This window comes from Salvelinus sp. IW2-2015, linkage group LG7 (genome assembly GCF_002910315.2).
Source record: "Salvelinus sp. IW2-2015 linkage group LG7, ASM291031v2, whole genome shotgun sequence".
NCBI classification, from domain to species: domain Eukaryota; kingdom Metazoa; phylum Chordata; class Actinopteri; order Salmoniformes; family Salmonidae; genus Salvelinus; species Salvelinus sp. IW2-2015.
The window spans coordinates 14,054,261-14,077,763 of NC_036847.1; the positions used below are offsets into that span (position 1 = coordinate 14,054,261).

Genomic DNA, 23,503 nt, shown 5'->3' on the forward strand with positions numbered 1-23,503 from the left:
TGTGGTGTGCGTTTGTGTGTGTGCGCACGCGTGCGTGCGTGTGGAACTGAGAGTCTGAGAGAGTGAGTGGGTGAGTAGAGAGGAAGCGTGGAGAGGTAGAAGAAGTAAAAGAACAAAACAGTACTCTCATCAGCTTCCCTAAAGCCAAGGAGCCCAGTGTTAAGACTGCCTGTGTCTGTAATGGCTTATCTGGACTGAGGCCCTGGTCATCACACAGCCACATAGTACTCACGGACAGAGGAGATTCTGAGGGCCAACTTTGATTGGCAGTCCCTTGCACTGGTGAGTTACCTTCCAGGCCTTTCTCATTCAGTGCGATAGCGACAATCACAAGCCAGAGTAAAGGCCTAAGTATACTGTACTGTATGGTTGCAGGTGGACTACAGATTGTTTCCCCCCATCATCATGTTAATGTCACCTTTTAGCCGAGAACATGGAAGACTCTGGTCAGTCTGATGCTGTATGTCAGCCCATACAGATGAACTGATGCATACTTTCAGCTCTTCCATCATTGCAGTACGGCTTACGGTTATGTTCTGAGCTTCCTTACTGTATTATTTGTTGTGCTATAAGTAATAATCATATCATTGACCACATCACCTCCTCATCATTTAGTATTCCAATGGTCACTGAAGTGTTTAGTTCCTTAAAAACGCTTTTGAGCTCAAATCAAATCAAATTTTAAAGCTATATATGTATCTGAGAGTATATCTCTGTCTATTGTTTTTTTAAAACATAATTTACTTGTCTGATACAATGCAGCTTCAAGGACTTCATCAGCAAATCCAATACACTATGTGCAAACATTTATGCAAAACAGAATGTTAGTATGATGAATAAATCATGGCAGCTATTGACATGCACATTTGCGCCAGCCTTGAGCCTGGAGTCATTGAGGAATGACTACTGATTCACCTATTCCCAAAGCAGCTCAGCTTCACAATATTCTCTCTGCCTCTCTTTCCTCCAGGAACTTCTCAGTGATTTTTCAGCCACTCTCACATTTAGACATGCACCTGAAGCCAAAGAGGCTAGCTACTAACATACTGAGGCACTGTGTCAAAAAGATTGCGCGTCTGTTCTTGCTCACTCTCTATTTCTCACTGTCTCTATCTCTCTCTCCCCCTCTCTCTATCTTTCTGTTTCTCTCTCTCACTTTCCAGTTATTACTTGTTTCTTCTTGCCCTGGTTGGTTCATGTCAACGGCAGATATTTAATTTGGCTTTGGATTATTCTGACACATCGGCAACCCAGGATTCAGGTATGGATAGATCCAGTTTTGCGTCAATTTGGCAACAAGCGATGGGAAAGAAATGATGATCTGAAACAGAAATTGTTAGTCAATGGTGTTTTTCTACTGAGTGTCATGTGTTGTGAATGTCATTTCTCAGTTTTAGGGGATGTGAGATATTTCATTAGCTGTTGTACTTTTGACAAGAAGAGCTGATAAGGGTAAATATTTCATCTGAATTGAATTGCTATTGTGGTGTGTTGGTATAATAAGGAATAATGTGATATAGCAATAAACTTACAATACAGTTGTGATCAAAATAGAATAGTTCATTACAAGATCCATGGAGATTTTGGATGTTAAAATTGTGTGTGATTTATGCCCGTTTTGAGGTCTGGGTAGACTAGTTGAACAGAGAGAAGGGAAAAAAACATGGCTGAGTATGTTGGTCACAGAATTAGTGAGGTGGGCAGTTAAGGTCAACAGGTCAATTCACTAGCTGTCTTTAATACTCTCTCTCTCTCCCTATCCCTCTCTAGTATTGGGGAAGCTACTCTGAAAAGATAGTTTACCAAGCTACCAATTACTTCACACTGACAGAAGTTAAGCTACACTAGAGCTACCCCTACGAAAAATACAGTTACTTTACTAAAGTTACTGTGAAAAKGTAGTTCACTACATCCAAACTACTTTGTGAAAAATTATCAAATGTAAATCTGAAATGTCATAGACCAGGGTTCCCCAACTGGCGGCCCGCGGGCAATTTTATTTGGGCCCCCCAAGTAAAAAAAAGTAAGCAAGGTTTGAAATTTGTTTACGTGGAGTGGAAAAGGGGAACAAAAGAGCAGACTCAGATGAGYAGACTGGGATAAAATAACCAAGGTATTTATTAAAACACAAGGGGGAGATGGAGTGCAGGTCAGGGGAAGCTCGGGCGGGTTGCTGGAAACCAGGTGTGGAGGCTGAGGCTGGAGCGAGAGGGGTTGAGACAGGGTYAGCAGGTCCAGAGGGGTATCGAAAGGAGTAGTAGAGTGGGGAATCCAGGACAGAGTAGCAGGATGACGAYACGTGGGACTGGAGACAGGGACCAGAGTCAGAGTGAGCAGAACTGTAGCYGAGAGGAAAACAGCGCCAGGCAAGGAAAACAGGCACAACAGGATAACTGGATCTGAATAGTAACAAAGGGCTAGCAACATAGACTGACTAAGCAGAGATTACGATCTGACAGCGTGGAAGTGGCAGGGCTGAGTATTAGTAGAGGTATTGATATGGAACAGGTTGCAGCTGGTGGAGATCTGCTCTGACTCCAGCACACCTGTCTCCCCACTCCACACACACACACACACACACACACACACACACACACACACACACACACACACACACACACACACACACACACACACACACACACACACACACACACACACACACACACACACACACACACACACACACACACACACACACACACACACACACACACACAAGAGAGAGGGAAGAGCACTGGGGGAGGCGCAGATCAAGGCGACACAGGATGAGCATTAGAGGGTGTTGCAGGAGCAGATGTGACAGAATTATTATATTTTAGTCAATTATTATATCGGTTTGGGCTTCTTGCGGTCAATTTGCGTCACAAATTATTAGTAATTATGTTCCAGCCCACTCAGGCAAAAATGGCCTGTGGCTGAATCTAGTTGATGATCCCTGTCATAGACTATAAATTGCAAGAACAGATCACTTTAGTCTATTAAACAGAAAACAATATTTCAAGTGACCATTAGGCAGGTCTGATGCTGGAAATGATTGGCTCCTTCAGCCAAAAAAGTAGTGTGTACTTCCAGTAGTTACTGTAGCTACAACACTACATGGCAAAAAAAAGTTATACTGAAAAGACTACCTAGATTCGAATTTAGTTCAGCTACCACCAAGCTAATGCAAAATATAGTTAAATGACTAGTTGAACTACATGTAGTTAACTCTCTCTCTCTCTCTCTCTCTCTTCTCTCTCTCTCTCTCTCTCTCTCTCTCTCTCTCTTCTCTCTCTCTCTCTCTCTCTGCTCTCTCTCTCTCTCTCTCTCTCTCTCTCTCCTCTCTCCTCTCTCTCTCTCTCTCTCATCTCTCTCTCTCTCTCTCTCTCCGTCTCCTCTCATCTCTCTCCCTCTCTCAATTCAAGGTGGCTTTATTGCATGGGGAATACAGTGTTAACATTTGCCCAAAGCAATGAGGTAGATATTATACAAAAGTGAAATAACAATACAAATTAACAGTAAACATTACACCATACAGAAGTTTCGCAAAACCCAATAAGACATTAAAATGTTATATTATATATATACAGTGTTGAACAATGTACAAATGGTTTAAAGCACACAAGTTAAAATAAATAAGCATAAATATGGTTGTATTTACAATGGTGTTTGTTCTTCACTGGTTGCCCTTTTCTTGTGGCAACAGGTCACAAATCTTGCTGCTGTGATGGCACACTGTGGAATTTTCTCCAGTAGATATGGGAGTTTATCAAAATTGGATTTGTTTTCAAATTCTTGTGGATCTGTGTAATCTGAGGGAAATATGTCTCTCTAATATGGTCATACATTGGGCAGGAGGTTAGGAAGTGCAGCTCAGTTTCCCCTCATTTTGTGGGCAGTGTGCACATAGCCTGTCTTCTCTTGAGAGCCATGTCTGCCTACGGCGGCCTTTCTCAATAGCAAGGCTATGCTCACTGAGTCTGTACTATAGTCAAAGCTTTCCTTAAGTTTGGGTCAGTCACAGTGGTCAGGTATTCTGCCACTGTGTACTCTCTGTTTAGGCCAAATAGCATTCTAGTTTGCTCTGTTTTTTTGTTAATTCTTTCCAATGTGTCAAGTAATTATCTTTTTGTTTTCTCATGATTTGGTTGGGTCTAATTGTGCTGTTGTCCTGGGGCTCTGTGGGGTGTGTTTGTGTTTGTGAACAGAACCCAGGACCAGCTTGCTTAGGGGACTCTTCTCCAGGTTCATCTCTCTGTAGGTGATGGCTTTGTTATGGAAGGTTTGGGAATCGCTTCCTTTTAGGTGGTTGTAGAATTTAACGGCTCTTTTCTGGATTTTGATAATTAGTGGGTATCGGCCTAATTCTGCTCTGCATGCAAATATTTGGTGTTCTACGTTGTACACGGAGGATATTTTTGCAGAATTCTGCATGCAGAGTCTCAATTTGGTGTTTGTCCCATTTTGTGAAATCTTGGTTGGTGAGCGGACCCCAGACCTCACAACCATAAAGGGCAATGGGCTCTATGACTGATTCAAGTATTTTTAGCCAGATCCTAATTGGTATGTTGAAATTTATGTTCCTTTTGATGGCATAGAAGGCCCTTCTTGCCTTGTCTCTCAGATCGTTCACAGCTTTGTGGAAGTTACCTGTGGTGCTGATGTTAGGCCGAGGTATGTATAGGTTTTTGTGTGCTCTAGGGCAACGGTGTCTAGATGGAATTTGTGGTCCTGGTGACTGACCTTTTTTGGAACACCATTATTTTGGTCTTACTGAGATTTACTGTCAGGGCCCAGGTCTGACAGAATCTGTGCAGAAGATCTAGGTGCTGCTGTAGGCCCTCCTTGGTTGGTGACAGAAGCACCAGATCATCAGCAAACAGTAGACATTTGACTTCGGATTCTAGTAGGGTGAGACCGGGTGCTGCAGACTGTTCTAGTGCCCGCGCCAATTCGTTGATATATATGTTGAAGAGGGTGGGGCTTAAGCTGCATCCCTGTCTCACCCCACGACCCTGTGTGAAGAAATGTGTGTGTTTTTTGCCAATTTTAACCGCACACTTGTTGTTTGTGTACATGGATTTTATAATGTCGTATGTTTTACCCCCAACACCACTTTCCATCAATTTGTATAGCAGACCCTCATGCCAAATTGAGTCGAAGGCTTTTTTGAAATCAACAAAGCATGAGAAGACTTTGCTTTTGTTTTGGTTTGTTTGGTTGTCAATTAGGGTGTGTAGGGTGAATACATGGTCTGTTGTACGGTAATTCTCTCTCTCTCTCTCTCTCTCTCTATGAGCAGATGTCAGTAGAGTATGGTTGTATGGTATCCTTCTAAACCTCCCAGTCATTCCACACACCACCATGAATGAGTCAGTAGAATCCCCATCATCATCACAACCTGTGGACCAGGAACAGTCATTCCCCTGCCCTGCTGCCACAGCTCCTCGCAAACCAGTCCAGCTCCAGGAGAGGTAGAGAGACATCCATGATAATAAACAGTACTGTCATTATATTTATTGAACCGAGTTCCTGACCTTTTGTCCTCTCTGTGGRTCCATACATCCTCAGACGGGGCTCCAATGTGTCCCTGGTGCTGGACGTGAGCAGTCTCAGCCTGGGTGCGGTGGAGCCCTTGTGCTCCATCTCCACCCCCAGAGAGACCCTCCTCCACCTGCTGAGGACCTCAACATGCCCTCTGACCCCCTCTCAGCTGCAGGAGGCATCTGACGAGACCAGCAGGCTGAACTCAGAGTACCAGGTTAATATCTACAGTAACTGTACGTGCAGAGATTGACTGCATGTAGGATCAAGTGTAATTTGTACCCTTAGCCTGTCCATTCTTTCCAACAGAAGATTCCTCCAAACTTCGTCAACCCTGCAGAGCTGGACATTCCAGGACGCGCTTTAAAAGACAGATACAAGACCATACTGCCAAGTGAGTGCCTAAGTCATATGTGAAGAAATAGTTGATAAATGCTGAAACACGCTGGCACCCAGGCAATGTAAAACCTATAATCATGTTAACCAGATCCCGAGACCCGTGTGTGTCTGAGGAACCCTGCAGCAGAGGAAGGGGGTGATACTGAGAGATACATCAATGCAAACTACATAAAGGTTAGAATCATGCATTATTACAACCACTGTCTTTATTTATACATTTTTGACACAACTGTGTCATGCGAACTTAAAGTAAGAGTAATACAAAAGGTGAGGAGAAAGTCAAGAACACACACTGCACAGTGTATGTTAAAGCGGCAATCAGCAGTTGAAACTATAACAAAGCGTATTCGCCACCACTGTTTTGCAAAAAAGCTGAGGGATGGGGCTGGAGAAATGTAACCATTCTCCAATTCATAGACAGAGCTATGGATGCAAGTACTGACCATCCATGAGATAAAAATTATAGTTTTAATCAAGTTTTGAGGCTATACAGTGTATGTGTACATTTCCTTTGTTTACAAACATTGGAGTAAAACAAGCGTATACTTTGGGTGCTATCTAGAACTTAAAAGGGTTCTTCGGCTGTCCCGATAGGAGAACACTTTGAAGAACCATTTCTGGTGCCGGGTACTGTAGAACACTTTTGGTTCCATGCATAACCTTTTCCTCGGCGAGTTCTACATGGAACCCAAAAGGGTTCTACCTGGAACCAAAAAGGGTTATCCTATGGGGACAGCGGAAGAACCCTTTTGGACCCTTTTTTCTAAGAGTGTACCACAGTTGAACTAAGCTCATAAGTTACATTCTTCAAAAATCAATCCTACATATCACTCATTTATCTGTCCAAAAATGGATGCAGCAACTGTAGCTTGCCCCTTTAATGATTTAAAGAGTGATACGGTTGGTTTACGTGGGTGTATCATGTCAACCAAGGAAACCCACAGGAAGTCAAAGTGGAAACGAACGACACAGCCTCAACTCTTGCTGTCTCCCACGCAGGGTTACAACGGTGCACCCAGTGCCTACATCGCCACCCAGGGCCCCATGCTCAACACCGTGCATGACTTCTGGGAGATGGTGTGGCAGGAGGGATCCACCACCATTGTCATGATCACCAAGCTAAAGGAGAAGAACGAGGTGACAGGGATATGTCAATTTTATCCCACCTCCATAGCTTTCATCAATGGTTTCCGTTGACAGACATATTGATGTTTAAGTCTACAGTATACAAAAAGTGTTTCCTGTTTTTCAGAAGTGCGAGCTTTACTGGCCAGAGAAGGACGGCAGCTATGGCAGATTTGAGGTCAGAGTGTCCATTGTGAAAGAATGTGATGGCTACACCATTCGAGATATGATTATACAGGTGAGATAGTAGGTTATTATCATCTGTAAAGTGTGAAGTAATGCCAGTCAAAGCGCTGGGTCAAACCAGTTTTAAAAATTCCGAACTTCTGAATGAATGATTGAATGAATGAAAGAATGAATTAACCAAATAATTCACTAACAACAATGTGTCTGACAGGTGGGCTCAGAGAACAGGCAGGTGAGACACTACTGGTACTCCACATGGCCAGACCACCAGACCCCAGACTGCACTGGGCCCCTGCTCAGACTGGTGGTGGATGTGGATGAACACAGGCAGTCCATACCCAGCCCAGGACCCACCATCGTCCACTGCAGGTCCCACTAGCACACCCCTTAACACGGGTTCTCATTAGCTATCAATATAATACATGTGAAAGAACAAACAGTGACATATGATAGAATGTCCTTGAGAAGAAAATAGCCCTAGGCTACTTGAACGGATCTCACTTCAAGAAGATGTATACGTTATGACACCTTAGGGAGGCTCCCTTCACATACCATGTCAGCCAGAATTAGGCTCCGAAATAATTTATGGTGAATGGCTTGAATTCACTTACTGACGGCAAAGGTGAATGATATGGAATTCCGTTTGTGTTGTGATATACAGTATAGTGTACATGTGGACTGTGAATTTCTGGCAGATACTGTATCAGAAAGACTGAAGTATAAATACATTGTATGACAGAAGTTTGAATGTAACATCTCTATTTGACATGATCTCATGGGCTCTGTCTTGCAGTGCAGGGATTGGGAGAACAGGTTGTTTCATCGCCAGCAGCATTGGATGCCTACAGCTGCAACACACTAGTAAGGCTGACGTGCTTGGGATCGTCTGTAAGCTACGCCTCGACAGGTACTAGCCACTACACACTTTGGCCATCCGCCCTGCTTTTGGTAGTAACCTGTTGCCTAGTCACCTTACCCCTATACATGTCTACCTCCATCACTCCACTATCCCTGCACATGTAAATATGGTATTGAAACAAATGTTTTAAATATTTCCTGTATACAGTATGCTTGCTTACTTACTTAATTGCGTATTTCATATTTATTATTCTTATTTCTCGTGTTTTTTCTTTATTTCTAGTAATACACTGTTATTGACTATTGCATTGTTGGGCTTTGAGTTAGCAAGAAAGGCATTTCACTGTACTTGTGCATGTGACATTAAATCTTGAAACTAAAGGGACAAGCAAATTTAAACCAAACTCTGTTACTTATTATGTAAACTATCAAGTGAGCACCTTGGTTCAAACACAGCATTTTATATTTATCTTGAGTTCTGAAAAAAAGTGTGTAGTTTGGGGATGCTGCCCTAAAGGATGCTGCTCCCTCACTCTCTCCGCCTCTGTGTTTTTAGGGGTGGTATGATCCAGACCAGTGAGCAGTACCAGTTCCTGTACCTCACCCTGGCTCAATACAGTAGGCAGCTGGGGAACACAGACAGTGGCTCAGAGAGCCCTGTCCCTATCCAGACCATTAGAACTACGGGGACATGCGGTGACAGAGAAAGCCCAGCTAAAACTTGATATTTCCGCATGGGGGAATAAGCTCCTGGAACTCTGCTCACACACTGTGGCCATCTCATCCTCTTGACTGTGACATTGATTGTGGCATTTTGATGGGCATGTGATGTGGTACTCACCACACCATGCAGTTTGAATTTTATTGAAAGTCATTAGTATTAATATTGTCCATATTTGCTACCATGATAATAAAAACAAGTATTATGCATAATGTCCTTGGCTCTAATTAGACCTAATTGCAGTTCACTTGACATGCTGAAGAATAAATACATATAGTAGATAAATACATGTATTATTATTTTATTATTTTCCAAGTTCCAGGTTTATTTCATCATTGATCAATACATGGTGATATGTAAAACAGAAAAGAAATACACAAGAGCTACGGTAATGTTCCTTCTCTCCAGCAGAGGGCAAGTCTCGTGAAACCTGAGCCTCATTTGCGCTGAGTACCCTCTTTTTCGAGCACTCCTCTCACTGCGTGATTCTGAAACCCCACTCAATGAGGAAGGACAACCCTTATTGGAAAATACAGACAGGGAGGAAAGGGGCATAGTAAACAAGGCAGATAATTGAAAAATACCTCAAATAATATAGCCAACACGTGCGCGCAAAACAGATTATTTAGCGAGTATTCATTATAGGCACGCTATTCGTTCTGTATGTAGTAACGTTACTGTGTTGTCACTGCAAGCTAGATAGCGCTAGCTAGGGAACTTGTAACTAACGTTAGCTAGCTGGCTAGCAAGCTCCCTTTCCCAGTAGTAGCAGTGCTATCACAACGCTCCCAAAATGATCGCATTGATCAACAAGCTCCTTGACTGGTTTAAAGCACTATTTTGGAAGGAGGAGATGGAGTTGACTTTGGTGGGACTACAGTATTCGGGAAAGACAACCTTCGTGAACGTGATTGCGGTACGGTCAATCATTTATTATTGTCTTTTGATCTGCTGATGTGTCCTTGTTGTTGAACAGATCGAGATGTCTGCTCGTGCTCCACCAATGCAAGCGCTTGCTAGCTCAGCAGTTAGATAACGTTAGCTTGCTTCTGTTGTTATATCCATTTTATATAACGTTAGCTAGCTACGTCTCGATGACATATTTTAAATATCGGCTTTAGCGAGGAAGCTAACGTGTGTCGTTGCTGACATGTACGGGCGCCGATGATGACCTAGCTAGCTCTGTTAGCTTAACGACAGCATGCACATGAGGCATGGAGTAGTGCCACCACACCGTGACCCATGGAAACGGACAATACTCGCCTATCATCATCCCCCCCCATCACACACGTGTATGTTCTGACAGTTCACTTGTGCACAGTGCATTCAATCGTATTTCTTAAGTCCCTTTTATGAAATGACTAGGGTCAGTTTTATGAGCGTATTTCACAATTTAAGTCCTAGGAATATTACAAACAGTACTTGCCAGATGATTTAATATAACTTAATCTGTAACTCATCTCTAACCCCTTGCAGTCAGGCCAGTTCAGTGAAGACATGATTCCCACAGTGGGCTTCAACATGAGGAAAATCACCAAGGGAAATGTCACCATTAAGGTCAGTACTCTGCCAGGTCAGAGGACAGGGGTCAGGCCACTTAATGGTCATACTTTATTCATCACTTGGTTGCTCCAGCAAGAGGAGAGTTAAGTATTTAGGGGGATCTTGGATGGGCTCTTAGATTGACTGTGACTCACTGAAGCTATTGTATTAACTGTGAAAGGTTCTAAACTGAATAGCTTCACAGTATCAAGGCTGTATTGATGTTTTGATCSCTTGCTTTTCTAGCTGTGGGATATCGGCGGTCAGCCTCGATTCAGGAGTATGTGGGAGCGATACTGCCGAGGAGTCAGTGCCATTGTGTGAGTAACAGCATTGACTCAGTCATGCCCCCTACCCCTTGTGGTGGGGGTGGTCAATTATATTGGTCGCCCATTTCAAATAAGGACATTTATTCAACCTTTTTGAAACCATATCATTTTAAAGGTACATGGTTGATGCAGCAGACCCAGAGAAAATCGAGGCCTCTAAGAATGAACTACACAACTTGTTGGACAAGCCCCAGCTCCAGGGTATTCCTGTGAGTACCCCATACAGAGCTTGCTAATCTAATAGCTACAGTAGTAGGCCTAATTGCTTCAATTTCCTCGTTGTGGTCCTCTAGCTCAGTTGGTAGAGCATGGCGCTTGCAATGCAGGATAGTGGGTTGGATTCCTGGGACCACCCATACGTGACATGTATGCACTCATGACTAAGTAGCTTTGGATAAAAGCGTCTGCTAAATGGCCTATATTCATATTACTTTGACTTTGTCCAACTCTCCATATTGTTTCCCCCTCACAGGTTCTTGTCTTGGGGAACAAGAGAGATCTTCCTGGGTCGCTTGATGAGAAAGAGCTGATTGAGAGGATGTAAGCACCAGCTGTGTGTGTGTGTGTGGGGGGGGGGTGAGAATGAGTGATACTCATGGCTCTTCTGTGATCCACAGGAACCTCTCAGCCATCCAGGACAGAGAAATCTGCTGTTACTCTATCTCTTGCAAGGAAAAGGAGGGGGGGTGGGGGGGGGGGTGTGAGAGAATGAGTGATACTCATGGCTCTTCTGTGATCCACAGGAACCTCTCAGCCATCCAGGACAGAGAAATCTGCTGTTACTCTATCTCTTGCAAGGAAAAGGACAACATTGGTCAGTATCTGACGACTTTATGACTTATTATTTCCAGTTTTCTTATTTTTTTCATGGCATTTTAAACTTCTGTTATTTTACCTCCAGATATAACACTACAGTGGCTGATCCAGCACTCCAGAACCAAGCGGAGCACTTCATGAGAACCTCATCTCACGGTCACAGCCCTGAGACCGCCCCACAGGCCTGCACAGGTCCCTTACACCCTGTCCTCTATCCTCCCAAGCTTGTCCATTCTCCCCCTATTTTCTTTGGATGGCCCTCTCTTGCCAAGACTCCTTGCCTGATTCCACTCTCCTGAAGAGAGCCTGGAAACGTTTTTACTTGCACTGTTAATTTTCTTTTTTGTAATATAATAATTATTGTAGTGACATATGACCTCTGATGGATAAAGTGGTACTTAGCTGCCCTGAAAAAGAAAAAATATATAATTGTGTTCATATTTCATACTTCATCATCTCTGTTGATGTTGAGGTTTATATTCAACTGATCCGGAGACAGGGCGGAGTACTGTACTGTACGTAACCTCTGATCCCAATAGGTAGAAAAGACTATGGAGTCTGAACACTGCATCAATTTACAGCCCCAAAGTCAAGTTTAGAACGCTGATATCAAATCTCAAACAATATAAGTCTCAGAGCATAGTCTTATCACTTCCCAGTGACGGTGCCCAACTGAAATGGTACTGTACATGTATGTACCTTTTTTGAAGGGGGATCATTACACCATTTGATTCAAATACTTGGAGTGTGTACAAGTATCTCCGTTTCTCATTTTTTAAAGGCTAATGGTAGGTGTTGTTAAAGAGTACCCTTGATGTAATCTCTATTGTCAATATATATCTATATATACATTTGCGTTATATGTGGTCATCTCTGTTTGTTGCATTGACACCCTTCTGTTACTTTAGAAACAGCAGACAGGGTTTCTTTAAACTAAGCATCCTGGCCGTTTTACATTTTCATAGGCCATGTCTATGGTCAAGCATTATCTGCAACACATGGTGTAGAAACAAAATATATATTTATTGATTTTTGCATATTCTTTCCCCTTTCTTACCATTAATTTATGTAATAGCTCATTTCTACCCAGTAATGTACAGATACTGCTCGGCCAGTTTTTGTCTCATCACGAGTCATGAATAACCCATTATAAAATGTAAAATCTGTTATTCTGTGACTGTTGATAAAGAAGTCCACTAGATAAATTGAGATTCTACAGGTGCCAGCCATATGAGCTAACGATGAAGGCTTCTATCTAATTTTGTATAAACTAAACATACATGTCTATGAATTATTCTGCTTCCTACATTGCCAAAATTACCTAAGTCATTTTTGATTATTGACAACCGCAGCAAAATATCTTTACTTATTTGTTTGCATGCTTGGGCATAAGTATTTGTGGGACCTTTGAGAATTAACTATAAATGGTTATTTTTATGGCAAATAATAGTAAATACTGTATCTGTTTTAACCTGTTTGTACATTGTTTCAATTAAGTTGATGACTGTATGATACTAACTAAAAACAATGGTGAAAACAACTTTATACATGGTCTGCAGAATTCATATGGTTATTGTTGCTGAACAACAGAATCTCACTAGCTTTGGGTTGTTGGGATGATGGTTGGTGCTTTACCTGTGATGTTGTCTGTTTGTTTCATGTGTATGAAGGAGTCAATGTGGGAGAAAGTTCTCAGTAAAGGTCCATGCCACGGCACTCGTCACAACATGAGGAAAAGGTTGTCACTTCAGTCAATGAGGAAAATAGCAGTGACACCGCCAACTTTTACCTCTTACTATATATAAACTATATATAAAAAAAAAAAGAAACGTCCCTTTTTCAGGACCCTGTCTTTCAAAGATAATTCGTAAATTATCACAGATCTTCATTGTAAAGGGTTTTAACACTGTTTCCCATGCGTGTTCAATGAACCGTAAGCAATTAATTAACATGCACCTGTGGAACGGTCATTAAGACACTAACAGCTTACAGACGGTAGGCAATTAAGGTCAGTTATGAAAACTTAGGACACTAAAGAGGCTTTTCTACTTTCAGAGTCTGCTGACTCTGAAAAACACCAAAAGAAAGATGCCCAGGGTCCCTGCTCATCTGTGTGAACATGCCCTAYSKATGCTGCAAGGGGGCATGAGGACTGCAGATGTGGCCAGGGCAATTAATTGCAATGTCCGTACTGTGAGACGCACGCCTAAAACAGTGCTCTTCACTAAATGAGTCGCGGTTTTGTCTCACCGGGGGTGATGGTCGGATTCGCGTTTATCGTCAAAGGAATGGGCGTTACACCGAGGCCTGTACTCTGGAGCGGGATCGATTTGGAGGTGGAGGGTCCGTCATGATTTGGGGCGGTGTGTCACAGCATCATCGGACTTAGCTTGTTGTCATTGCAGGCAATTTCAACGCTGTGCGTTACAGGGAAGACATCCTCCTCCCTCGTGGTACCCTTCCTGCAGGCTCATCCTGACATGACCCTCCAGCATGACAATGCCACCAGCCATACTGCTCATTCTGTGCATGATTTCCTGCAAGAAAGGAATGTCAGTGTTCTGCCATGGTCAGCGAAGAGCCCGGATCTCAATCCCATTGAGCACGTCTGGGACCTGTTGGATCGGAGGGTGAGGGCTAGGGCCATTCCCCCCAGAATGGTCTGGGAACTTGCAAGTGCCTTGGTGGAAGAGTGGGGTAACATCTCACAGCAAGAACTGGCACATCTGGTGCAGTCCATGAGGAGGAGATGCACTGCAGTACTTAATGCAGCTGGTGGCCACACCAGATACCGATTGTTACTTTTGATTTTGACCCCCCCTTTGTTCAGGGACACATTATTCCATTTCTGTTAGTCACATGTCTTTGGAACTTGTTCAGTTTATGTCTCAGTTGTTGAATCTTGTTACGTTCATACAAATATTTACACATGTTAAGTTTGCTGAAAATAAACGCAGTTGACAGTGAGAGGACGTTTCTTTTTTTGCTGAGTTTATATGTATGTATGTGTGTGTGTGTGTAAAGGACTTCCTCAAGGGAAGATCCAAGCCTACCTACATTAAGCAAATCTTGTGAACAGCAGGGGGCAGTAGCTTCCCAGTCACAGGTCCTTTCTGGGTGATTAAGAGTAGACTAAGGCAGTCAAACCCTCAAAACTAGTCTGAACGCATACATGGTCTACATTTGTATGTGTGTGGTTTAAACCACTTCAGATCTGGTTTCTATAGCGTTATAATGAGTATTCTGAGGGACATTTTCTAATGATAGAAGGTTGTGCATTAGAAAGGACGTTTGGCAGGATTCATGGTTAATGACCTCAGGGCTGTCACTGAGATGATCCACTTCTGCAGTATTTAGCCTAGCAGCATGGTGAGCAGGCTACTATGTTGCATCATATTGTTCTGTCTGTTGCACACAATGCTGCCCTGTGGGAAACTAATACCACTGACTGGCACTTTTACTTTCAAATAATAGATTTTAGAGATCTGTTGTTACTGTGTACTTTTTCTCTGTGTATTTAACTATGCAAAAATTGCCATTTTAGATTTAGTCAAACGCTGGTATGGAAGAGGGATTTGTAAACTAAGAACTCTACACCTAAAACAGCAGGTAGGCTCTAACGTGCAAGGTCACAGCAGGTAGGCTCTAACGTGCTTACACGACACAATTAAGGGGATTTCTTTCAACCCCCACAACACAATCTTTCTCACTCCCTTTTGCAGAACTGATTTTCAACAAGTGTGTGAAGCCTTTGTGTATGGCAAATCTCACCTCAATCCAAATAAGTTGGATTGAGGTGTTTTGGAGGGCTTCCCAATCACCCAGACCCCAAAGAGGGGAGTAATTGTGGGTACCAGAGAGGTGCTATGGAAGTGGTGATCTCAGAATGGCCAGACTAAAGCTGAAAATAAGTTACTTCCCTCTCTACTCTCCTCTGGGTTTAACCACCATTGGCCATGAATACAAACGAGTTGTGACAAGTTCTGTTTTTGTCTCTCCTTGGCATCACAGCACACTATAATGAGGCTGACCAGGACTTCCTGTCCAGAAAGAACAAGGTGGTCCGGTGGCTATAGAAGCCTGGGGTCCGGAGCGGGCCGGTGTGTGTGTGTGTGGCCGTTCGTGCTCAGGATCTACGCCAATCTCTCTGATTCAGATCAGTTTGTGTTTCTCGGGAAGGGCCAAGGCTCTCTGTCAGGCCTCTGCCATGACAACAGGGGTGAATGGTTCTGAGAGCTCCCCCCCACCCTCGTCAGTATTCCCACAGAACAAAACAAACACTGTTCCCGCATCAGGGGGAGGTGAGGCAGCTCTGTGTTCATAAGTGGGGACATTCAGGMCATATTAGTCTGCGTTCACTGAGCCAACCCAAAGAGGACATGCAGCATGAGAGCGAGACACACTCTCTCTCCTCTCTCACTCAATGACACAGGCATACATACAGAATTGCCTCTCACCATACAAAAAACATTCACATGCAGTCACACATTCACACGGAGAGTGTCTGAGACAGCCATGAGAGCCATTCACAGTCTGAAAACAATCAAGCTCTCTCATATACACCTTTTAAACCAAGACATTTTGTTACCAACTTTAGCATGCCGCCAACGTTTTTTTATATCTGAAAGGTATTGCCGGCAACAAAGCCTGTATGTTTATTTCTGCCAACCGAGCTAGTCATGATTGTGGTGATATGTTTAAAAGTCTTGCCAACTCAGTTTAAATGTCCCCTATCATCTTACCTGCTTTGGCACATATTAAATCATGGTAATTGTATTGTTGCTCTCCGACATCAACTTGTCATTGTCATTATGAAAAAGCATAATCAAAGCGGCAGTCTGCATGCAGCAGCCTGGTCAAAATAGCAACGTTACCTGCTCTATTTTTGCAACAAAGGTCAAAGTTGAATTTCTCTTTCTCAATTGCCACCTCAGTAATGGCTATATTAGGGCTTGGTGACATGATCATTTTCTGATGGATGGGCTAGGTTCAATCAGAGATCACCACCACAATGAAACTCAAGAAAACCTGATTGGAAAGCATATCAAAAGATCACCTGTAAGCCAATAGGGCCTACCAATAACCAATGGTGATTGACTTAGAAGTCAGTGGGAATCTACAGAGACAGTCCGGTTCCTTAAAATATGCACTGATTGAAGGGGTTAGACAGAGGAGGGTATTTTTTCGGGGGGTTGACCTCTTTAGAGTTTCTCTCTCTGGGTCTTGGAGCCTGTTCAGAGGCTGTCAGGGCCTGGGCAGATGACTGTGTGTGTGTGTGTGAGAGAGAGAGAGAGAGAGAGAGAGAGAGAGAGAGAGAGGTGCTGGAGCCTCATTAGCAGTGAGCACAGAGCTCTTCAGCTCCCCTGGCCACTAATGACTGCACAGTTAACAGTCCCCTCTCTGTTTCCTTAATGAAGCCACCAACACAAATCAACAGACAGCCCCTGCCACAACATCCAACGCCAGTCCACTAATATACAAGGACTGAGGGAGAGGGACGGTTTATGAAGCACTACAACAGGTGAATAAATAGAATGAGTCATCCAGGATGAAAAGTTGAATGTACATGATGACATAGCGAGCTGGCATCACAAGCAGAAATAGGATAGAAGGTATCAACATAGATCAGATCATATGCACATGTACAAAGCAGAGATCTTGGCTCATTTGATTGAAAAGTACATGACTGAATGCTTTATGAAACTATTTCAGTTTTCCCCTGCATTGTCAGATTACTGAAAACATGAAATGTTAAGCAAGAAGTCATTGTGGAGAANCATGACTGAATGCTTTATGAAACTATTTCAGTTTTCCCCTGCATTGTCAGATTACTGAAAACATGAAATGTTAAGCAAGAAGTCATTGTGGAGAAATCATTGGTATTATATTTGTGGAACACCAAAGACAAGTGTGCAGAAATGTAAATGGACCTATTTTCTGGATGCAGGGTAGTGTTATTTTGTGTGCTTGTAATCTGTAATTCTTATTTCATGGATTTTATGGTATGAATTGCTGTAAAAACATTGGTCATGTTTAATATGATCCCCTTTCAAACAGCCATTTTCCTCTTTCTTGTCGGGATTCACCTTTTATAATAGCCATTACTTAGGTGGCAATTGGAAAGAGACTTCACTTTGCCTTAGCTCTTTGTCCGTCTCCGTTTTAAACAAAGTGAAATAAAACAAAGTGAAATTTCTATATTTCATTTATTTTCGACTTCTAACTTCACAAGACATGAGAGAACATAGCGCAGCACGCCCAGTTGATTTGGACGTTAAAACCCCTGTTTCCGGGGAACAGGCAGGGTGAGAAAATGGCTGGAAAAGCTCGCCCGCTCTTTGGCACGCCCCCGCACACCCGCTGGCTACGATCTCGGCGTCACCAAAAGACATGTATGTTGTCTAAGAATCAAGATTGGTTGTAACACCCCACCAACTAATATAAGAGAAGTTAACTACAATGTTCAGAAGACAACATCATACCCTGATCAGTATCTCTTACGGATCAGGTCATCCTCGTTATCGAAAGGATACCCGCGGGCGTGTCACTAACTAATTCGAGATATTGGCGAAGGGGAACTACAGACTATAGAGGATAGAAGATTCACATTGCCTTATTCACGGCGTTGCGTCGTACATGTCACCGTGAGGGAGGATAGGATGTGGACGGAGAATGAGACACCGGATTAGAAGCAGAAACAGAATTACAGACCAGCATCAGGAAGCAATCAGATCATGAACACTTCTGTCTCTTCGGTCAGTGGAGGTGAGGTCTGAGAGAGATGGACTAGTGATGCAATTGTGGTGGTGAGGCGAGTGAGAAGGTGGAGGATCAATCTGATGTAAGTAGTAGGGGAAGTGTATTATTTAGAAGTAGACTAGGGTATGCATTTGGTGGCCGCGCTGGGAAAGGGAGGAAGGATGGAGAAGGCCGGTGTGTGCAGATCTCAGTGTGAATGTTCCAGCCTAGACAATTCATGTGAGCAGGAACAGATCATCGCTCCTAGCCATACGGGGGAGGAAGGACCTTGATTATATGAAAGTCTATCACAGCACGCGGATTCAATGGCGCATGCATATACACACACACACCACACAACCACACACAACACACCCTTTGGCGCGCCTACAAGCAACAACCTAATCACCAACACAACATCCAGTCACATCGCGCAGAAACACTGAACAGTGCTGATAATTACAAAACTTTATTGGATAATTAACAAACATACAGCCGGCGGATTCTAAACATCTCAGAACATTTTTTCTCTTATTCACAAAATGAGGTTGACTTCTCTCTTGACCTTCTTATAACCGGTTGATAACCTTGACTCTGTTACAGAGACTTTTCATGATTATCATCGTCAAATATTTATTATTCACAGCACTTTGATGGAAATGACTATGTTTAACCATCCTTTGATTATTAATAAAATCAAAGTAATAATGTCAATAAATGGCACGGGATGGCTAAAGATGAATTAGCTCCATCTGGGGGGGGGGGGGGGGGGCATGAAGAAAATTCTATGGCACCTTGTCTGTGTTGGCTAGTGACGCGAACACACATTGTTTAACAGATATGTAAATAGGCTGTGTACATCAAAAATAATTATCTCAGTGCCCCACACTCTGAGCTCCAAGGGAATGTTAGTTAGTCAAACTATCATAATAATCTAACATAATACTCAGTTTATCTTGATCAAAAATCCGTAGATGAAATCATTGGGGTGACACTTTCTACAAAGATTTAAATGGAGCTCTTCTCCTAATCTGCACTTAGTCAGTCTTAACTTCCTGTAAAACAGAACCACCTTAAAACTGGATGGGTGTGGTCTCTATTTGGAGAGAAACATCAAAAGGAGAAGACATTACGACTTTAAAGGTCAGCAGAAGGTGGCACTGAAAATGGTCCAGTCCTTCTGACTAATACACATCGAAAAAAAGGCGTGTCATGGAGAGATCCAGCATCTGATCCTGGTGTGGTGGGACTGGGGAGGAAACGGGGGTGAGGTTGAGGTTGGAATGTCCACTGCTGAAAGGTGAGTTTTTTTTGTTACCACATCTAATCAGGTTTAGGTGATAGGATTGGAAAGAAAGGCAGGCAGGAGAAAGCCAGTTCAGCTGGACCCGCTGATTGACAGGAGTGGTGGAAGCTGTCCTTGGCTTTGTCAAAGAAGATGGAGGATGTGCTCTTGAAGTTGGCCTCAGTGCCAGGGGAAGAGGAACTGCGGTGTTGCACTCCTCACAGCAGCAGCAGCAGCAGTCCAATCTGGCCAGGGACTTTACAGAAGACACGCAGCAGACTGGCGTCACCACGACTTGAGAACAAGAAGAACTGGTTGATGAGGGCCAGCAAGGGGTAGGCGGTGGTTGGGATCAGAGCTTAATGGGATATCGGCGGGTGTAGGCCAGGAACGACTGTCTTATGTCTAACCATTGAGTTGTGTCGGATGGTAGCGCGAGTGCCCGTATCAATCAGAAATTGACTTCAAGGGCCAATCATACGGTGGAAGATTCATAGAGCTCGGACGCATCTCCGACTGTTGGTTTGATGACTTGTCACTACTTCGCTAGCTTGTGGAGGGGAGCAGACTCACCTCTATCGCTCACCGGAATGCCATATTAGAACATGGGAACAGCGGTAGGCAGGTGGCATAGCTTGGACTAGCCTGGTGACAGAAGCGGTGCAGCACAAAGTAGAAGCCAAGTTATCACCACATGAGCGGCAAACTTAAAGTATGTCGTAGCTATAGCATACAAACAAGGGCGGACGCTAGTTGGTATTCCTATGAGGAAGTTCGTCTGAGAGTAGATGGGGTTACTCGGATTTGAGGAGTTCAATTTCGATAGCCCTGTAGGTGGATGGAGACACAGCTGAACCTCGAGTCTGACAACTCAATCGGAGGGAAAGATATGGGCGCCAGCCATGGAACAACCCGATGCTTACATTGGCAGTCTATGGCAGGTTACGGTACTAACGAAGAAGATCTCTTGTCATAAAACCCGCGGCGGTGTAATCTGGGTATGGGAGTAGGAATGGTCGATTCACTGGAAATAGAAATACCCAGGGAAGACAGAGACATGATAAAGGCAAGTTACTCACACTTGAGCGTAGTAACACTGGAAGTAAATGGATGTGTATAAACTACTGCTCTTAGCTCTATTGCTTATATTTCATTCTACATGGTGTGCCGGTGTCACTGCTCAGTCCTGACAGCATACTCTACACTAGCACGAAGATCCTCGGCTTTTCATAATGCACACAACAGTCATATCGGCAGATGCTCTTTGGACACTACAACCTGCATGGAGGCTAGATGCAGGAGAAGTACGTTATTCGATTACATTTAGCTACAGGATCATTTATTAACAATTGCTTATGGTTGTAGTAGCAGAGAATGTATGGAGACTAGGGAAAGTGAGTTCCTATGAGTGAGTTGTAATCTGTCGTACGTTGGTGCCGTGAGTGATATATCGGTGTGTATGGAGATATAAGTTATTGGAGGGGAGTGTCGGTGGGCCATTGTTCAATTTGTAGACAAAGTGTTGCAATCGCATTGGGATTGGTGGTTGGCTGTTGAGGACAAAATGTTGCATTAGGCTGGTGTGAAGATTGTGGTGTAAATTAAGTGATAGTCTTTGTGGATGGGGTGGTTCTATTTGCTGAGCATATTGACAAATATGTTCACTTAACAAAATTGAGCTGAGACTCATTAACTGTTAACAACTTATCAGATGGTCAAGTTGTGTTCTAGATTAAATTAAGAAATCATCAATCACTTAATTCAACTTTGGATTTCACAATAAACAAGGTTCAGAGCTGGAGATGATTTGAATCTTTGACTTTTGGTGGCGTATTAAATGTGTATTAAACACTTCGATGTTAAGACACACAATATTAAGTAAGAGCAGATATTTTCATAAATCACTTCTGATGTGGGCCGGGATAAAACATGGCTCATTACGACAACGCCATAGTAACGTATATTAGGGTTTTACTGGGTGATTTGCATACAAGTGTTCATCAAATCAGTAGTAAGATGTAAGTATCATAGAGTGACAACTAAGTCAAAAGCACAATAGAAATCAATTGTGAGGAGTTGCTTCTATAGGCAACAACAGGTACTCAAACTTTGTCTGCTTGGGCGAGTCATAGCTTTGTTATGTTAATCATTCTTAATGAGAGAGCAGCACAGATATTAAGGAGGGGTGAGGGGTGTGATGATGGTGGGGGGGGGGGGGGGGGCAGGGAATCAAACCCACTCCATATATGGTAACTTGCGATGAGATGTCGGCCCAGAGCTCTTTTTATTGTCGTGTCATTGAAGACACCACAGGTAAAGCAGAAGCAGAGCACAGCGAAATCCCAGAAAGCCAAAGTGGCCCAGGATTGTAGTTAAGCACTCCTCATGTAGTAGTTGTGCCAGACGATGCACATCACAGCAAGGTTCCCTATAATCCCACAGCGAACACAGAGACAGGAAACATGACTGCGTAGGCAGTGTAGGAGCTGTCAGTCACTGGGTACGAGGGTTGTGGATGTGGGTGTGATGTCCGCGCTGTGGTGCTGGTATTTGCCCTGGTCCATCTGTGTTGGCCCCAGTGGCTCCAGTGTCTAGGGTTGATGAGAGTACTGGGTGGCTCTGGGTGTGGTGAAGTATTCTCTTTCATAATACTGTGAGAGAGGTAGACTGAGGTTCACCTGCGTCTGTGTCCATGATCTCTGCGCCCCGCGGCGTCTCTTGTGCTGTCTGTCAAATTGCAGTTGTTTTACATCCTCATCACCATAACCATGGCTTTGAATGACTTGAATGTCGAGAGTTTGACATTTCCTTTTCAACAGATGCCTGTTTGTCTGTGAACATTTTTTGCATCGGAAGCCACACAGTCAATAGTATCACCAATGAAATAAAGGGAATCATCGGTGAGATGAGTAGCCTGAAAAGTAGATTTTCTTTCAATTCAAAACTTGCCAGCTTTGATCACTGCAGGAGACGTGGTAAAAATGAGGCCCCTCAGCAGAAGTTAATTTAGGAGAAGAGAAGAAGGTGCCAATCCGTGGAGAGATGCTGAAGCTTGGGGAACTCTCTCTCTGCGTCCTGTGGCTGCAGTCCTATAGGAGCATCTGTGAGTCTGTTCAAGTACACTGTGTCTGCTCAGACATGGGTAGTGGTTTTGGAAAGGGATAGACAAACAGTCGAACCCCACTCTGTTTTTCTCTGTGGACCCCCAAAAGTGCCCTCTGCTGGTCAAAATACTTGGACATATCAGTTGCAGTTTCATGTTTTTCATGTAGGGGCAGTATTAATAAAAGTACATCAATCCCCAATTCCTATCTATTCCCATTCATTTCAATATCACTTTGTGGTGGAATCCCTCAGGAATATAATGTCATGCGCAAAAAGACACTGGATAACATCAATAAGGACAAATGCAGAAAGCTTTATTGATGTGTTGTATCTCTATAAAAGATCTGTTGTGTTGTCAAAGGTGCCATATATTTTGGTTAGTATAGGAAGTGTGTCCTGTTTCCAAATCCACATGAACAGTTCAGCTCCCTACTATACTACAAAGTACTAACAGGAAATGCCCATAGGAAAGGTGGAGATATTTACTTAATCTACAATCAATTGGAATGTGGGTTGGGGTTAGGATTAGGGATTAGGGTAGTAAGGTTAGGTTAGAGGTTGAGGTTATGGTTAGGGTCAGAGATACTGTAATATAATGATGCGATGGTCTTGTGTCCGCCCTAACAATGGGAGGCGTTGTCCCAAAGGCGGAAGACAGGCACTTGTTTCTTGATCTGCTTAATAACAGAGACAATATAAGCAGACCAGGTGGGGATTCTTCTTATTATTCTCGTGTGGACAGATTTTGACGGGGGTAGACCCTCTAGCTTCACCTCTTCCTCTCTGTTAGGGGATGGGTTAGCTAACATGCTAAGTAGTTGTAATGTTGCTAATTAGCTAAAATGCTAAAATTGTCCATGATGTGATTACCAA

General features: G+C 43.3%; 2 protein-coding genes and 1 pseudogene across 5 annotated transcripts; 2 read left to right on the forward strand and 1 right to left on the reverse strand.

Annotated features, from left to right (window-relative positions):
* The first annotated feature begins 110 nt into the window (after positions 1-110).
* Positions 111-9,100, forward strand: LOC111966442 (tyrosine-protein phosphatase non-receptor type 7-like). 4 transcript variants are annotated; one of them, XM_023991068.2, is made up of 10 exons: positions 111-282; positions 5,285-5,456; positions 5,554-5,743; positions 5,815-5,920; positions 6,014-6,099; positions 6,925-7,062; positions 7,178-7,288; positions 7,448-7,605; positions 8,030-8,143; positions 8,651-9,100. In XM_023991068.2, the coding sequence occupies exons 2-10, from the start codon at positions 5,347-5,349 to the stop codon at positions 8,817-8,819; spliced, it is 1,182 nt and encodes a 393-aa protein (XP_023846836.1). In that variant the 5' UTR covers positions 111-282; positions 5,285-5,346; the 3' UTR covers positions 8,820-9,100. The 4 variants fall into 4 exon arrangements, with proteins under 4 accessions (XP_023846836.1, XP_070300556.1, XP_023846835.1 ...); XM_070444455.1 differs by having other exon boundaries at positions 112-282; positions 5,836-5,920; XM_023991067.2 differs by lacking the exon at positions 111-282 and adding an exon at positions 992-1,261.
* A 188-nt stretch (positions 9,101-9,288) lies between these two features.
* Positions 9,289-13,047, forward strand: LOC111966443 (ADP-ribosylation factor-like protein 8A). The gene is made up of 7 exons (XM_023991072.2): positions 9,289-9,731; positions 10,292-10,372; positions 10,604-10,677; positions 10,802-10,895; positions 11,159-11,226; positions 11,430-11,500; positions 11,588-13,047. Exons 1-7 carry the CDS (start codon positions 9,609-9,611, stop codon positions 11,641-11,643), a joined length of 567 nt encoding a protein of 188 aa, XP_023846840.1. The 5' UTR covers positions 9,289-9,608; the 3' UTR covers positions 11,644-13,047.
* Positions 13,048-21,754: 8,707 nt separating this feature from the next.
* On the reverse strand, positions 21,755-22,423 carry LOC111966924 (G-protein coupled receptor 37-like 1; annotated as a pseudogene).
* Between the last annotated feature and the right edge of the window lie 1,080 nt (positions 22,424-23,503).

Coding starts and splice junctions, on each gene's coding strand:
- LOC111966442 (XM_023991068.2), top strand. CDS start 5,347: ATGAATGAGTCAGTAGAATCCCCATCATCATCACAACCTGTGGACCAG. Junction 7,289..7,447: donor TTCGAGATATGATTATACAG/GTGAGATAGTAG, acceptor TGTGTCTGACAG/GTGGGCTCAGAGAACAGGCA. Junction 7,606..8,029: donor CCCACCATCGTCCACTGCAG/GTCCCACTAGCA, acceptor TCTGTCTTGCAG/TGCAGGGATTGGGAGAACAG.
- LOC111966443 (XM_023991072.2), top strand. CDS start 9,609: ATGATCGCATTGATCAACAAGCTCCTTGACTGGTTTAAAGCACTATTT. Junction 10,678..10,801: donor CGAGGAGTCAGTGCCATTGT/GTGAGTAACAGC, acceptor ATCATTTTAAAG/GTACATGGTTGATGCAGCAG. Junction 11,227..11,429: donor AAAGAGCTGATTGAGAGGAT/GTAAGCACCAGC, acceptor TGTGATCCACAG/GAACCTCTCAGCCATCCAGG.